We start from the raw sequence: 18,181 nt of genomic DNA, 5'->3' as shown, positions 1-18,181 counted from the left end.
CTTTAACCTACATTTCAGGGCACTGGCAGGCAGCAGCAGGGAAGTGGGTCGGTGGAGCACACGGAGCACTGCAGCCTACAACAGCTCAGCAGGAATAGACCCAGTACAACTGAGGCGGTGCAGCTTAGATGAATATGTACTGAAGAACATATGGAGCTTTTTACCCTATCTTCAATAAAGAGCACGGTTTTCCGTTGATTTTATGTTCAGATTTGGTAATGCTTTCCCTTAAAACCCTGTCCTTGCCTTGGAATAGCCCCGGCTTGCGTTTGGATTTACTCTGCTTCTGTACAATTTGCATGCTTGGACTCAGAGATATATATTGTTGCTTTCACATATTTTCTGCGCTCCAGCTCTTCTCCTCACACTCATGCTGTGCGCTTGTGAAACAGATTTCTCAGATTTCTCCTAATTCTTTTTTTGCGAAATATCCTAATATTATAGCAAATAGTCCCTGCCATGTTGTGGTTGCGTTCGCTTTATTAGACTGTGACAGGCAGTTACTTTGGGAATTACTACATAGTTTTGGAATAAAAGGACAATTAATATATACCAGATATAGCTTTTACTATAATATCTGCACTTATGTCAGTGGAGCAAGTTACAGTTCAAAAGATCTAACAGCAGAGGAAATTTGCTTTCACAAGCTTGAAAAGCAGCCCGAGTTGAAGGGCTTAAGCTGGAGCGCAGCTAATCCGTGCAAGCAACACTGTATTCAAGTTAAAGCATACAGTTTGAGCAAAAGTACAAACCCAAACGCAAGCCGAGTGTAAGGAAAGAGTTTGGAGGGAAACTCAATAAGTTCTCAAATTGAAAGACCACACTCTTGAATAAAGATAGGAAAAATAAGAAGAGGGAGGAGCATGTTCTATGAGCAAAAAACAAATGCTAAAAATACTGGCAGTAGAACATAAGATGATTTGTATATTCATTGCTGCTGAACTATTTAGAGAGTTTAAATGGATAAAGATGATGAAGTAATTAGTGAGTAATTTAGCCAAGACACATGAAAGAACTCCAAACTCTCTTTCCCAGCGGTTCCTGTTCCAATCCATTTCATATGCACATCCAACATGTGAATATATTATATTCTATCCTCGGAATTCTGATCATCCAACAGAGGCCAGTGGATCATGCTACTGACTTTAGCCTCCTAAATGTATCAGCTTTGTTGATGTGTTTAAATGTTCAGTTCTTGTTCACTGTGATCAGTGGAGAATAAAGAGCTAACACAAAAGCCTAAGCAACCTCCTGTATAAAGTAATAAACACCATATAGTGAGGACAGACTCCCTGCCGTCCCCTGATGTTACAAGCCTTCCACAAATAAAAAGCCCTCTTTTAATGGTTAAATAAGTAAAAGCCAGATGTGGCTATTTCTGGTTTGTGTATGAGTGTGAGTGACATGGTCGTGCCTCTCTATGCATGAGTATCACGGCTAAAAGGAGCCTGCAGCCACGGCTCTTCATCACGCCACTGCTCAAGCTATCATGCGGAAAGCGTCCACACAAACACACATACAGACTTGTGTACACACACCTTGTGTTAAGACAAGTGACGTCCCTATTGTAACCCTATATATCCATGGCAGCTGTGGGAGCCGCCAACATATACAATACTGAAATCCCCCACAGTGGAGGGGAGATGAAGCCAACAATGGCTGCCAAACCCATGCCGGAAAATAAGAGGAGCCGGGCGAGGAGGAGGAGGTGCTGGTGTGAGAGGGTGAATTGGCCTTTAAGGCTGATCTGGGATCAGGCTTGCCATTCTCTTGACTAAAGATAAATGTAAAAAAAAAAAAAAAATGGGCAAGAAAGCTGATCCTTTCACTTTGTGGCAACCTCACCAAAGACAAAGTTGAAGAGGAGGAGGACAAATTGAAAAGAAGGATGAAGTAATATGAAAAAGTATATATACTAAACTAGGTTACAGACATCATTGATGCTTTGAGCTTATGAAGGCTATGGTATCAGGGATACATGATTAGTCTTGAACACAATTAGCTCTTTTGCTAGGGTGTGGTAGCATCCCACTTAAACCAAGCCATGAGTATAAACAGCAGATGAAGAATTGATGAAGAATGAGGATTCCTCTGAGCACATCATTAAGAGTAAGATCAAGGTGAAACAGATGGATGAGCAGATTGGTGTAAAACTGTTAAAAATCATAACTTTCTCTGATGTTTCTAAAGCTATCGAGAATGGGGTGGAGTAACAGATGGTGGCCTACAGTGATCAATCTGTTGGCCTGAACGTGTCGATTGACAAATGCATGTGTTGAAAGGATTAAAGCATTGATGGCTGGATGATGGGAGGGCATGGAGCACAGGAACATATCCAGACCTGCGTGGAAGACCACAGTGTTCTTCCTGCATCCCGAGAGCAGCTGAAGGTTTCGGAAAAGACCTTTGGCTGTCAGCTTCACATGGAAGTTGGAAAGCGACAGTCTGGGAGACCATAACATTGTCTCCTTTTGTCTTCCAACACTCTTCAAGGTTTGATTTAGACTGATGTTTCCAGTCTGAGTAGTGTTTTATGGAGGAACTTTCTCGGCTCCTGTACACTCACAAACAGTGAGTGTTGAAAGAAATTATGATCCAGTTTTTTTCTTCTTGTTGTCAAAATTCTCAAAGCATTTGAAAGAATAATTTGAAAAAGCAGTGTAGTTGCTCCACCTGAAGTCTAAACACTCTAGATGAATACAAATGTTCCTCTTTTCATCTTTAAAAGTAAGTGAAAAATAATTCCACATGAAGAAGAAAGAAAATATTTAGAGGTTTTTGCTGCTGGAATGTGTGCCTTGCTTCTCCATGACAGACACATGGAGATCAGGAAAAAAACTAAACAGGAATTGGAATTTAAAAGGGAAAAAGTTGCCTCTGGAAAATCAAAGCATTAAAAGAACAAAGAGCAAATAAAAGAAAGTCCATTGAGGTGCTTGCTGCCATTCAACACCAAGGAATTGCCAATGAAAAACCATAAAATAAAAGCCAAAGGACAACTGCTATCTGTAGACCAGCCGAAGGAGAAAATGGCGCCAAAAATAGCTTTGTGCTTCACTGTCGTCCAGGTGGTAGTGAATCATCCGGAGATAAAAGATGGAGAGAACGAGAGAGGCAGTACTTGCATGTGTGCGTGTGTGTGAGAGAGAGAGGAGAGAAAATCCTCATTGCGGTGATGATTAGTAGTCCATCTCTGCTGCTACGAGCAAAACACACAGCAATCCGTCCCACTGAGGTGTGTGTGTGTGTCTGCTCTCCCTTACAAACACATGCTGGGTCGTGGACAAAGACGAGCTTCTATACACTCCCTCTATTTTACTGCCGTTTCAAAACACACACACGAGGGGGAGTGGGTGGGATTTGAATAATCTCTCTCTCTCTCTCTCTCTCTCTCTCTCTCTCTCTCTCTCTCTCTCTCTCTCTCTCTCTCTCTCTCTCTCTCTCTCTCTCTCTCTCTCTCTCTCTCTCTCTCTCTCTCTCTCTCTCTCTCTCTCTCTCTCTCTCTCTCTCTCTCTCTCTCTCTCTCAATGAGAGAATTCATCTCACACAGTTGTGTGAGATGAATCATGTCATCACGTGTGATGAAACCAAAAGGGTGGGACCCTGCGATTCCTTGGGTTCTGAGTAATACACATACACGGTCGGAGAGCAGTGAAAAACACACTGGTTCAGGGGAAAAACATTAAGGCAAGACATTGCCATCAATTACTATGATGTTTGAATAAGTAAAACGTTGAATTATATTACTATTTAAGTCATTGTACCATGACATAACTTAAATAGCACTAAATAATATGCAACTCAACTTTTTACTACTTCAGAGAAAAGCATTGCAGTACTACAAACAGTGGCTTGCAAAAGTATTCATACCCCTTGAACGTTTCCACATTTTGTCACATTACACGCCACAAACATAAATATATTTTATTGGAATTTTATGTGAAAGACCAACACAAAGTGTCACAGAATTGTGAAGCACAAAGAAAATTATACATGTTTTTAAAAAATGTTCACACATAAAAAACTGATAAGTGCAGTGTGCAAAATTATACAGCCCCCCTGAGTCAATACTTTGCGGAACCGCCTTTTGCTGCAATTACAGCTGCAAGTCTTTTGGGGTATGTCTCTACCAGCTTTGCACATCTATTCTATATAGACTATTCTTTATATCCATTCTTCTTTGCAAAACAGCTCAAGGTCAGTAAGATTAGATGGAGAGCGTTTGTGAACGGCGATTTTCAGATCTTGCCACAGATTCTTGATGGGATTTAGGTCTGGACTTTGATTGGGCCATTCTAACGCATAAATATGTTTTGTTTTAAACCATTCCATTGTAGCCCTGGCTTTATGTTTAGGGTCGTTGTCCTGCTGGAAGGTGAACCTCCGCCCCAGTCTCAAGTCTTTTGCAGACTCCAACAGGTTTTCTTCCAAGATTGCCCTGTATTTGGCTCCATCCATCGTCCCATCAACTCTGACCAACTTCCCTGTCCCTGCTGAATTGAAGCACCCCCAGAGCATCATGCTACCACCACCATGTTTGGCAGGTTTCCGCCATACATAACGTTTTGCACACTGCACTTTCAGTTTTTTATTTGTGAAAAAAGTTTAAAATCATCTATAATTTTCTTTGTACTTCACAATTGTGTGACACTTTGTGTTGGTCTTTCACATAAAATTCCAATAAAATATATTTATGTTTGTAGCGAAAGAAAGTAAGAGGAAAACATTGCGGTACTGTATTTTCCTGACAGAGAGGCTGGTGACGATGCAGATTCAGATTTTACTCACAAAATATGTAATTTCAATATAATTATTATTAATGTACCTATCCAACTATCCACTACACACTACGACTACACTACTTTAGGAACAGGGAATTCGCGTTTTGCGTTGGAGCAGTTAAGATGCATTTTCACTCAAAAAAAAATCCTGGTAAAACTTTAATTTGCAAGGTACAGTTCACACTATACAAGTGGGGAAAAAAAATTTGAAAACCAAAACAACCTTCAAAAGTTACAACCCATGATACATTGTCCCCTGAGAGCACAGCTATGGACAATACAACCTGTACATGCATGTGTACATGTCAGAACCAATCAAGTGTATGTCCAATAGAGACGAAAAGAGCTAAAGAAAGCAACTGGGTCATTTAAAAGGCCACACTGCTAACCATAGATCTACTGTGATGTGTGTGAATGAGAGAGAGGCGATGAATCAAATGTGTGTGTGTGCGTGTGCGTGTGGTGGCTCCCCACATGCCCTAGAGAGACTTCCAGGTCCCTGCTGCAGAGGGCAGGCAGCGAGGCGCTCAGGTCCAGACCAGCGCCACCGCTTGGGGGGGAATGCAACCTCAGGCTTTCATTCACAGATGTATGTGAATATACGCATGGAGAAAACCAGATGTACTTTACGAAGTAAATACAACCAGGGCTGTCTGAAATATCTCCTGTTTTTTTTATGTGAGGTTAAGGGCTGATGGAAGTCCACAATGTGGAACTAAGCAAATGTCTAACAATTACAATTCAGTATGTAGTATTTGCTTTAAACAAACAAACATCAGATAGAGTCATTGTTAATGTCTAATATGTACCCTTTGGAAACACTCAGCCATTTTTAAAGACATTATTCAGCTGCATGAAATACTGGCTACCAACAGCCTCAATCTTCATGAAACCTTGTATTAAATGATATCAAAGCCGCTAATGCTACATGAACGAAAAGTAGAGATTTAACAGCCAAATCCTTCCTGATTGGCACAGAGCAGTGTTCTGCCAAAAAACCTCCAGAATACCAGTTAAAATGAAGCTCTAGCGTAAGTTCAGACAGGAAGACCATCCCCTCACGCTAGGCTCGTAGGCCTCTCACTCCTACTGCTCCCTCACCAGCAGCACACATCCTATACCGGACATCACTGTCAGAAGAGCCACAGACTCTACCAGCTGTTTGACAGCTGGGCGTCCAGCCAGCAGCGCAGAGTCACGCCCTCTTCGCTAGCCTATCAGCCTGTTGCAGTCTCCTTTAAATGTACTCTATCCCCGCTTCTAGCGTCCTGCTGCGGTCTCATGCGACCCGCCGCCTACCCAGCACCAGCCGCCTTCTCAGATTCAGCACGCCATCTGCATCTTCAGCAACTCCAGCAGAACCTCCAGCAGAACCACCAGTGTCTGGACTCCTCGGGGCAAACAGCGCGATCTCAATCTCCTCGTTGAGTTCAAGCGCCAAACAAATTCTGTGTAACTCATGAACGCATCATCTGGCATAATAAACGTTAACTACTAATCACTCACTGTCTATGCTGATTGAAATAGGTAAACGGCTTCAGGAGTTTAATGTCAACATCATTCAAGATGCAACCACACGTGCCAACGCACACAAATCACACACAGAAGCTGTGATAAAGCTGGATGCTTGCCATTGTAGCTATTGCCAAGAGTCCTGGGATTACTGTGGTTTTGAGACGCTGGCACACCTTTATAGACACACACTCTTCTCGCCAACCAAGAAGCAACCAGTTCTAAAAAGCAAAGCCAATACAGAAGCCTTAAACTTGCATTCTTTCGACTGGCCACCAGGGGCCTCTGCTTTTATGCAAAAAGAAGTCTGGTTGTATAAAAGTCTATGAGAAGATTATCTCAATTTTCTCTTGCTTAGTAATAAACATTGTAAACATGAGTTTATGGACTAAATCACTAGTCTCAAGTCTTCTTAAATACAGCATGATGTTCATTGATGGTCTCATTTAAGGTGACTTGGACCATAAAGCAGATTATGCTTTAGGCATGGCTTCCTTGTGATTGACAGGTCGCTGCCATGTCGTTCAATCTACGACTTTCACCTTTCACAGTTTGTTCAGTTCATAAAAGTTCATTTTAACATTTCGGTCACCTAAAAATGTCTTGTCGAGGGTATATTTTAACTTAGCTCTGCACTCTCTGATCATTTATGGTTGCAAAAAATTATGTCAGGCCAAAATAAAAGGTGGTGTCGGACAAAATGCCGAACTCAAGACGGTAGTCCACAAACCAATGCATGAAATCCCGGTAACAACTTCCACTTCTTATCTACAGTCATGTTGCCTCTCACATACCCTTACCTGTGCTGTTTAGTCGACTGAGTCTTGCTGAGCTGCTTCGTTGCAAGGGATTCTGGGATGCCTGCTTCGTCAGGCCCTGATTGGCAGCAGCAGCTATCTTTTCTGCTATTGGATGGGCGGCTGCTGTCTTTGCTGTGTTGTTATTGGTGACTGTTGGGGCCTTCAGACCTGTGAAGAGGACACAGAAGAAGTCAAAGCCCATCACAGAACTTCTTTAAATGGTTTTGTGTCACTCGCGGCCATATGTTGATGCTAAAACTTTCCAGTTGCAGTTAAGATAGCTGTAATTGTAAAAGCAATTGACCCTGATCGATGTTTCCACTCTATCCTGAGAGGTGCTGAGTCACAGAGTTGACAACTAAGATAGAAGATTTTAATTTAGAGAAACCAAATTATGACCAGGACGTTTTTGTTTTATTTAACAATCTTTTCCCATCCTTTTCTTGTTCATCAGTCTTCATTCAGTTGTCAATTTTTAGAAGCAATTTTTTTAAGCTGTAGTCACAATTTTTCTCCCTAGAGTAGATCCCTTGTATTCCCTCTGACTCAGAGGGGATACGCCACAGAAACAGCTGTCTGGTTCTTTCCTCCAATGTAAAAATGAAGTAACCAAGTCTTGTGTTATGAAGCCAAAGCCCTTGCAAAGTCATTCCCACCTTAAACACAAAGTATCACATATATACAAATACATATGTACACTGTATACACACACATATATAAATATCCACAGATCCACACAGACAAACACACACACACACACGAGGGGCTACCATGCAAGGTGCCACCTGCCCATCAGAATGCTAACTAAGATTCATACAACATTCACACACAGCACAGCTGCGAGTGCAATTAGGGGTTAAGTGTCTTGCCCAAGGACACATCGACATAGTGGGGATCGAACTGCAGATCATTTTGGTAGTTTGTATTTCATCAAAAAGTAGTGAACACATCTTAGTGCATGTACTCTTTACATGTACTGTGTGTATTCAAACAATGCAGCAGTGTGCACCCTTACTAGTTTAATCCAGCACATAATTACTGGTTGAACAAGAGAGGAGCATTGTTTAGAACCATTTTACACACACACACACACACACACACACACACACACACACACACACACACACACACACACACACACACACACACACACACACACACACACACACACACACACACACACACACACCTGTAGCGGTGGTCCTGGCCTGCGGTGACAGAGCTCTGCTCCTCAATACAGGAGGCTTTGGAGCAGCAGTGACGCCATTGGTAATGGTGTCACTGGGAATGTTTGTGCTGCTGGTAGCTGCAGTGCTGGAGATGAGGGGCTTTTCTGTGCGCTGGCTGCCCACAGGAAGTATGCTTTTGCTGAGCTGCTCATCTGACTTGGTCCCTGCTGGAGCTCCTGGAGATGCTGGAGGAAATAAGATACAGGAGATATTAAAGATACTGAGACTGCTATATATAGACGGAAGAGCAGAGCTGTTTCAAAGTGTCCTATTTTATTTTAATGTAAATGTCAGGAATCTTTTTAATAATGAAATAACATCTAATGGAGAAAATAACAAAGAAACATGAGTATGATGATACAGAGGAGACAAACTCAGAGTACATTAGGTTGATAATTCTGCTCTGCCATCTCTGAACTAGACTCTAAATGGACCTGTTCTTGTAGAGCTTTTTTTACACATTCTAGACTCTTCCCCTTCTCGCATCCTACTGTTAGAGGATGTGAGAAGGGGATGCGTCATGTAAATCTACTAGGTTTTATGAGGTACAAACAAGAAATAAAGAACAAGGACTGTCAAACGTTGATTGTGTGTTATACATCACTTATTGTACCCAATCTGATTTATCGGGAGAGATTAAGCAAATATGGAGGTATAAATACAACTGAAATTCCCTAAGGGTATGTTACATGTTACACTGGAAGTTTGCATAAGCATAGCCGGCCAATCAGGACTACCGGTACGCGAATAAGTGCAGGCTGCCGCTTCAAGAACCTCATTCGTCAGCCACAGGTCTACCCGGTCTGCAGAGCACGACCAAGATTTGATGCCAGCAGAGCAAGCCGGAGTTTAAGAATGGCGCTTGAGAAAGGGAAAGTGAAGTCAGTTAAATTGTGTATGAGCGAGAGAGGCCTACCATCTCACCTTTGCTTGTCGCTCCACTGATCTCAGTGCTTCCTAGTGACGAGGAAGTTAGGCTTGTGGGTAATCCCTTCACAGGAAGTTTTGAAGCGGCGGGCGCAGCAGGTCGTCTGACTGGCCCCGGTGCCTGCTGATTGGCTGTTGGTTTAGAGTTGGATGTTGCAGGACCCAGGACAGCTGCGGTGGTGCGAGGTTTTGGGATACCTGCGAGACAGAGTAATACACTTTGGAAATAATATTCGATCTAAAACAGTCTGATGAACTTTAATACCAACTAGGAACATAATATTTTGTATAAATCATATATTATTTGTATGCAACTGAGAAAAGAAGAGACTTCAAAAGATATTATCTAAGCAGTGAATAAAAAGCTGCACAAGAGTACATTCTAGTAAAGAAGAACCTAACTAGCACATAACATACACAGCTGTTTCTGTGAGCTGACCAATTATAATATAAAAGGCAGGTAGGTATTCATGACATAGACTATTAGCTTCACTACATCCATTTAGGAACCAACACTGACCCAGAAATGACCTACGTCTTTGACCAAAGAATAAACAAGGATCTAAACCTGTCGTTAGATGCAACGGAAGTAATATTAGTTTAATGTCACACTTTATAATATTCATTGCCTCATAGCTTCTGAACTACGAACAATAGGAGGAAGACTAAGGCCATGCGCACACGCACACACACGGCAGAAAGGGATCCGGAGGACAAGACACGCATATATACACGTGTGTGATTATTTAACAAAAGTCCCATGTGTGTCTGTTTAGTACAACTCAGCCATGAGGAAACGCTCTGCTTATATTGTACTTTTTTGCTATTATCATCATCTCAAAAATAGGACAAAAATCAGTCTTCAAGACCTAGGTCTGTTTTGAAGAGTTAAAAGCTTCATTCATAATGTTGGTATGTCAATGCTGCCCAGCTTTTTATTTTTTGTATGTCTATTCATTCCATTTAAACCTGGCATTTCTGCACTGATGTAATCATTTCCAAAATTCACAACATGTTTTTCTTTAACAAAACATTCTACTTCAATCCATATTTGTTGGAATTCAACCTTTCAAAAGACAACACTTGCTCTTTCGCTTGCTCACACTGACAAGTTATATTAATTAAAGAAAGTTGATTTGATAAAAAAAAAAAAAACCACTCATTTAATACGATGAATCACTTTCTTTAAATTAAGGATTGGAGATAGCCGCATAATTTGAATTTATTGAATTAGAAATGCAGACTTCATCTTTAATGTTGATGCATAATAAGTCGGATTACTATTTATTTTGTCATGGCCCAATTGTTTTTAGGGGTCATGCATGTTCAATATAATTACAAAGACAAAACAAAACTATGCATTTGAATACCGATCTGGACGTTGATTATCATGACAATGGTCAAAGCTTCAAATCAGCTTAGTTAAGAGTCACATGTGAGCATGCATGTGCTTGTGGGGACATGAATGTGATTACAGTCACATTTATGGGATTGGCCTTTTGTTATGGGGGGACAATTGTATGTCTCTATAACATAAATAATTACATTTTACAGCAAGGACTTGGGCAAAGGTAAGGGTTAGGGTTAGGCTGGTAGCTGCTGTGCGTGCGCCTGAAGGAATGTTGAGAAAGTGGGGTAAAGTCTGCTTCACTTTTAATATGAACATAGTCAATGAAATATTTTCGCATCATTTTTGCTGATTCTGCTGTATGCGTGAATAACTGAATGGCTCCTTGAAATGTCTTGACTGGAATGTCTTCAAGAATTATTTCATATTATATTTTTAACTCGTGGTATATTTAAGAACTTGTCTTCCAAATCAAAAGAGTCCAGTATCGTCGTATCAGCTTGGCAGTACCTGTGTTTCTCAGGACATGCAGCCTGATCTCCAGCTAAGCAGGGAGGCCCCGGCGGTCCTGCTACAACCAATAGATGGGACAGGGTTCTACGGTGTGGTGGTGGACACTAAAGTGTTTGGAATGGCCCCTTCCTCAGTAAAGACGTGAGTGTAGTCAGACACAGTCTCATCCACTATTCACAGAAGACTTAGGCTGTGTCTAGTGGTTTCACTGTTGCTTCCTTCTATAGCTCTCCAAAATGTGCCCATGGAGAGGCCGAGTTCTTCTTCCATTCCTTATACATATATCCTTGTAAAGGATTTTACTGCCTTGGCTAATTGCTTTTTCAGGGCGTTGTGAAATGTATAATCAGTGGACTATCAATGTTGAAAGAGACAGCATCTCAACAGCTATTGAACTATTCATTCAACAGGTCTCGTAAACTCGGTTTTGTTGATCATTTTGCCCATCCAACAGAAGAACATATGTTAAACATGTTGGGGAATACCACTTTTTTGTTTAATTACCTGAATCAGTGTCTCCTACAGCATGCACCACAGAGACTACAACAAACAGTTAACCTAAGTCCCTAACTAAACTGATACGGTCAACCCACAAGTAGTATCCTACTGCATGTCTGGCCCACTTTCTGTATGAGGACAACAACAATAATAAACAAAAAGTAATCTCATTCTTGAAAACCTGATTTAACTAATAGTAATCAATGAGCAGTTGTTTAGGACAAACCTGATGAACTGACCCTGGAACATAGGAACAGACTAAATACCATCACATAGGAATCAAGCAGTTGTTGGCAATCAAAAGACATTTTGTCTCTACGTCTATTCTCAAAGTTAACATTAGGTTACTTGGTCACTGCCCTCGCACATCTGACTGATGAATAAATATGCAAGCTATATGCCACTTCCTTTTGGGCCCACAGGAAGTCTCTGGCAGACCCGTTTTCTCCTGAATGACCTCATTAACACAGACTTACTGTTGTTCTTTTGTGCATCCTGCAGTTGCTGTAAATACTTTTCATTTTATACACTTGTACTTATTACTGTTGGTTTTGTATGTTTACAACCAACAATTTGATCTATTATTTTGTGGTGTACCCTATTATAAACTGCAACAAGCTCATTTATCAATAGACATAATTAAAGTTTCTTTCACCACCAACTTTCTACAAATGAGAGAAACAGAGAGAGAGAGAGCACACAAAAAGGCTTGTTACAAAGAGAGGGAAAAAAAATTAACATGTGTTCACCGCAATTACATTACCTCACATTAACACAGACATACACAGACACACACACACACACACACACACACACACACACACCCTTTAAACCTGTACTGCGACTGAAGCTAGCAGGAAACATCTGGCTTCATTTGTGATGTCAAGCCAGCCGAAGGAAAGCATCTGAATTCTGTGACCCAGGAAATCAATGTTAGGTAAGAGCTGGCTCTCCAAAGAGTTGCCTCGTGGTTACTGTTGATACACAAAAACCCACATATACACACTATTGTCTGACTCCGCCAGTCCAGACCCTTTCAGTGACTACATTCCTCCTGCTGTTTTTTATAACCAGTAAACTTGACAACATTCAGTGATCAGTTCTTCTGTCATGTTTCAGGGGAAATCCACAGACTGTATGATAATATCCCCTGCTTATAATACTGGTAAGGAAGGAAACTGGTGGCTCAGTGTCTGTGGACCATAATAGTTGATTGGAGAACTCATGGCAGCAAATGCAACAAACTTATTCAGACGTCTTCTTCGGGGACTAAATCGTTCTCAATAAAAGTGTCTCCTGCTCTGAAGATCTCAGCCCTATGCTATCTACAAGGATAATGGCTATGAATCAGAATAACAGGAAAAATGACCATATGCTGCTGCATACACGTGGCCAGCATGGGACACATTCAACTTTTAAGTGATGTGATGTGCGGATCCATGTATTGATAGGTGTTGTCAGACCGAACCCTAATCTGAACTCTTGATAGAAATGTAGACGGCTCAGTTTGCCCCCATGTAAGTGCATTTCTTTTATCTTATTATTAGCAGATATAATTGTTTACAGAAACCCATCATATCAAAGAACAGTTAAAGAACACGACAAACATAAATAGATCGTCTAAACCTGTAATGGAAAAGATTTGTAATCAAGTCAGGAACAAATTCAAAATGGCCCAATGCAGAGACACACACACACACTCAAAGGAATCCATTTATGGTGATCTCAGTCTGAGGTCAAGAGGCATCTGTTTGTTCCGGTGTATCAGCAAAGAGGACAGAAAAGCTTTTGTCGATCAGAATGTGATCTTTATATGGAGAAATCTGGATCTGGTTTTACACACGCACACACGCACACGCACACACACACACACACACACACACACACACACACACACACACACAAACAGCACAAAGCGACAGACAGAAAACAAGCACAGACCTCAAATTCCCTTCAGGATAAAAAAGGGGAGGAGAAAGGAAACAAAGAGAGAAAAAGGAAACAAAATGATTAAAGCATTCAAGAGGAAAAATGACACCCATGTGTTCTTTAACTTCCTATTTCAAAGAAATAGAGTATATAAGTTTTGCAATACTGCAGCTGAAACACACTACCATGTCAAAACAGCATGTGCTAGGACCTGAAAAACAGTGTGTGCGTGTGTGTGTGTGTGTTTGTGTGCGTGTGTGTGTGTGTGTGTGTGTGTGTGTGTGTGTGTGTGGAAGGTATTTTAACTCGCATGTCTGCAGTGTCAGCCTGCTCATTTCCTGAGTCTGCTGCAGAGACAATCACACAAGTCTATATGCCTGACAGACAACTGAGAAGCGTGTTGTTGAGCAGAGCATTCATAAAATCCATATGCAGCGTGCTGTTGTGCGTTTACATGTAAGGTATTATAAAGTAAATGTGTCTGCACTGAAATAGCTCATGTTTATGTTACATCTGTGCAGAAACCATATTGACTCACCCTGGCACTGACTTTGGCTCTGCTTTGTTGGAGATCCGCCTCCAGTGCTCTGTCCACCCTCTCCCATCGGGGAGCCATTACTCTGGGTTTGCCGAGGCCCAGGGCTACCCTGTCCTGGAGGTCCAGTCCCTGACCCTGGAGTTGGAGCCGGTCGCGAGGGCCCCTTATCCACTCTGGAGCCTCTCCCTTGATGCCTGGAATTGGGCCCGAGCTTTGAGGAGACTTTCTGTAGAAAGAGATGACGTTTAGTGACAGCGTCCCAGCCGAGTGGTCCCAGCTCCGAGCTGCGCATTGAGACCATGGTGTTAGCCATTCCCCGCTCAGAGTCAGAAATGTGAACTAGGGAGGCAGTGAAGGAGCAGAGGGGAGGAGTGAGGGAGAGTGTGTTAAGACAGAGGGGGAGGAGGAAAAGAGAGAGCAGGAAAGAAGAGGTAGGAGGGAAAATTGGGTGTGTGCTGCCTGCAACCACAAGAGGGTTTAAAAAAAGTTGCTATTGTGTTGTACAATCCCGTCTCTGACCAGGCCAATTTTCTTCTCTCTCCGTCTTACCCCCACCCCCAACCCTATGTGTTCCACCCCCTCTGACTCTATAAACACCAGCACACATGGTGTGAGTTTGTGGATGGGGGCCTGGCATTTGTCTCAGACTTTTAAAGCATATTCAACATATAGAGACTGCTTTGTTCTATATTTATTATCCATTTGTGATAACAGAGCAGTCAGGGACTTGAGAGTGAGAAATAAATGTGAGAATGTTCACAAAACCATTCTTACGTCAACTCAGGTAATAAAATCCCTTTTGCCTTGTCACCTCCAGACACAGAACCAGAGGGGATGAAACACTACAGAGTGTTCTTGTAATTTACAGCCTCCTCGACTTTTCAGCTGAGCCAAGCGGCTGAGCCCAAGGATTACTGTAGCATACCAATACACACTAAATCATGTGTTGACATGTGAGCTGGCAGCTGGATTGGGCCTAACTGATGCTCTGTTTTGTAATACATGGTGGATAGTGAATGTTACTACACACGTGTAACACAATTTCTCTGAATTTCAATAAAATAAAGTGATAAAGTTAAATTAGCCCTTCAGTTAATTTAATCATTTAGACCTCTGAACTCATGCCACTATGAACATCATGAAATCCTAATATTGAGGTAAATGACCAGTACATATTACAATAAAAAGGCTGATTAAGAAAACAGTTATTTGCACATACTGTATTTGTTTCTAAGACGCATGTATTGGTTACTGTACATCTAAACACACCCTTCTCTGAGTCTACCTATGAGAGGATATGCTGGGGCAGGTTTTAAACCGGTCCCTTTTCAAAACACATACCAGAGACAGAGCACGTAGCACTCCCTCATTTAAAACACACTTTAAGCACTTCTGACTCTGTAATTAAATTGTTTTAAACAAGAAAGTTTAGGCTATCAGACAACTATAGCTCAAAAGACAGATTAGCGTCAGTCTTTTAATTAGTTCAATTCAATTTATTTTGTATAGCCCAAAATCATAAATTGCAAATTTCCCTCATAGGGCTTTACAATGTGTACACATACTGCATCCTCTGTCCCGGGACCTCACATCGGTTCAGGAACCATCCCCCCCCAAAAAAGGGGGAGAAACTGTTGAGTTCTACTTTTCATAATGAGTAAACATGTTATTGAGAATGTACATGGGCATCATGGTTGGGAACCATGACTCGCTCATGTGTTCTGGTGCCACCAGAATGAAGTAGGAAACTCTTCCTGAATGCATAATAAAAAAGGCGAGGAATCAGAGGAACTGGTTGGAAACACGTAAATGAGAGTTCTGGGCCAAGGTCAGTGATAGAGGGCATCCACTCCTAGTGGAGGGTTGTCTTGTGTGTTCATGGTGAATGGTAAATGGACTTGCACTCATGCCTTTCTAGTCTTCCGACCACTCAAAGCGCTTCAGAAAGGGTACACTGATATATGGGAATTCACTCTGTCCCGATAACATGCACAGAACTGCGGGCTAGCCTGCTAGCTAGCCCTGCGTGGACAGCGCCGAGGCAGCGTTCGCACCTGAGGTGAGGGCAAGACGGGAGGAAGTAGCTGAGCCGGCAACCGTTAGGCGGTACACCGATCTACCCCACCACACCTTTTCATCTTCATTACTTCTTCACTTGTTGACGCTGAAGAAAAAAATGGGTACAGAACTACGATTGCAAAGCTGTTATACATCGCATGTGCGGATGTAAAGTGGGGCCCGTGGAGATAAGGAGGGTGCAAAAAAAATCTTCACGGCTGTGCATGTGTGCGGGAATAAACCCAATAGTGACAGCTCTTAAGAGGGTGAAGCCGATACGATGTAGAACCTTTATCTCAGGCCAGATTGAATCCTAGACTGATCACACAAGTCTAAGACAGGCAGCCTTAGTTTAAACACACTCTATAACATGCTCAGCACATAGTACTCACCCTGCTTGGATTCATCGTTTTCCCCACAGCAGCCTCAGTCTTTAAAGCCTTTCCAGTACCTTTGTGAGCATCTTCACCTGGATATTTAGTCTCCAAACCTCCAGCTGTATCATGTGGATGAGTCACTTCTTGGACAGCCATCCTGGGAGCTTCCAGGGGTCCTTCCTTATCTGCCTCAGACACCAGAGAGCTGGTTGAAGAAGAGAGAGTTCGCCTGCTGGCCAAACCTATTCTCTCTGGCTGAGCATTGGCATTGGCTGCTGTCTGGTGGTTATTTTGGGGGTTATTGCTCTTTCCTCTGATAGATTTCAGCACCAAGGCCGCTTTGACTGGACCTGCGGATGATTTTTGCTTTTTACCCCCATCCCCAGTTGTTGCTTCCTCCTTCCTAGGAACAGCTCTCTTTCCATTGGCTGGAGAAGATTTGTTCTGCTGAGCAGAAGAGAAATTATGAATGTTAGACAGAAGACAGCTCTACAATAATTGATACATGTGAGCATGTTATTAACACTACAATACCTGGTTGGGTGTTTTAGATGGAGACAGGTTGGACCGTGATCCAACTTTAGCCTCAACATCTTTCAGTACTAGTTTGGAAACTCTCCTTGCCTCCAGACTGGAAGCTTTGATGGCTGTGATCGCAGGTGTTTTGGGAGCAGTTAATATGTCAATGGTTGGTTTGGTTTTTGCTGCTCTGGTTGGCTGACTGTTGTTAGGTTTGGATGGTTTGGGGCCCTCTGCACATTTTTCAGTTTCCTCAAATTGAGGAGATGCAACTTCCTTAGCATCTTGAGCTGGATTTGTAAGAGAGGGGGATGAAGATAATATCTGATTGGTTTCACAGAGGTCCTCAGAGGGATGCTCTGTATGGCCTTCCACAGGTAAATCAAGGAGACATGCCCTCTCATCATCAACTACACTCACAGCCACAGTCCCCTCTGTCAACACAGCAGAGCCACCTGGGTTCATCCGGCTGTCGCTGGAATGATTGGTTGAGCTGCGGGTTATGCTGCTTTTCCGCACACCCATGTCAGAGCTTACAGACAGAAACAAAGTCTCCTCTCCATCGTCATCATCATCAGCAGGGATTTCTGTTGCGTCAGAGTCTGGTGTCGAGGAGCCATGTCTTCGTCCATTAATGCTTTGACTACTGAGGTCATCATTGCCGCTGTTCGTCGTCAGGGACAGTGTCAGATCGTCATTGTCGTTCCAGGTGTCTTGACGGTATTCACAGCTGTTTGCGTCAAGGTAAACAGACACTGAGTTGTCATTTGAGTCTGATAGCTCTGTGGCTGTTTGCATCTTTCTGACAGAGATGTCATCATTGTCATCTGGTTTACTTTCCTCCTCTGGTACCCATTTTGAAATGACAACATCTGTCATTTTGTCCATTTTGGTCATCACTGTTGTCATCAGGGTGACCTCAAACATGTCATAGTCCAGGGGGCTGTTGGTCCGGCCCCCACTGAGGCTGCTCAGACTCCGCAGTGACTCAGGAGAAGACTCCCCCAGACATGAGGAGGAAGTGGAGGAGGTAGAGGAGGAAATTGGGAAATCATTCCCATTGTGGTCTCCTGCACTGTGATAAGGAAGCTTTATTCTGGATCCATTTTCCCCCCTGACAGGGGAACACTCAGTGGGCTGAGAAACACTCAT

The 18,181-nt window shown here is 42.4% G+C and overlaps 2 protein-coding genes across 2 annotated transcripts in view; both read right to left on the bottom strand.

Annotated features, from left to right (window-relative positions):
- LOC306737800 (microtubule-associated tumor suppressor 1 homolog A-like) overlaps positions 1–7,126 on the bottom strand; it is a 25,278-nt gene extending 18,152 nt beyond the window's left edge. The window contains exon 1 of the mRNA XM_079219593.1: positions 7,094–7,126. The gene's annotated coding sequence lies outside the window, so the exon portion shown is untranslated. The remainder of the gene's footprint in view (positions 1–7,093) is intronic.
- Positions 6,105–18,181, bottom strand: LOC306737534 (uncharacterized protein; the record flags this gene model as incomplete). The annotated part of the gene is made up of 6 exons (XM_079219267.1): positions 6,105–6,169; positions 7,094–7,261; positions 8,283–8,507; positions 9,247–9,447; positions 14,076–14,301; positions 17,450–18,181. The coding sequence occupies 6 exons, from the start codon at positions 18,179–18,181 to the stop codon at positions 6,105–6,107; spliced, it is 1,617 nt and encodes a 538-aa protein (XP_079075393.1).

The sequence above is a fragment of the Taurulus bubalis genome, assembly GCF_910589615.1.
Source record: "Taurulus bubalis genome assembly, chromosome: 6".
Taxonomy (NCBI): Eukaryota; Metazoa; Chordata; class Actinopteri; order Perciformes; family Cottidae; genus Taurulus; species Taurulus bubalis.
Note: the sequence above shows the minus strand (reverse complement) of the source record. Positions and strands in the feature narration are given on the sequence as shown.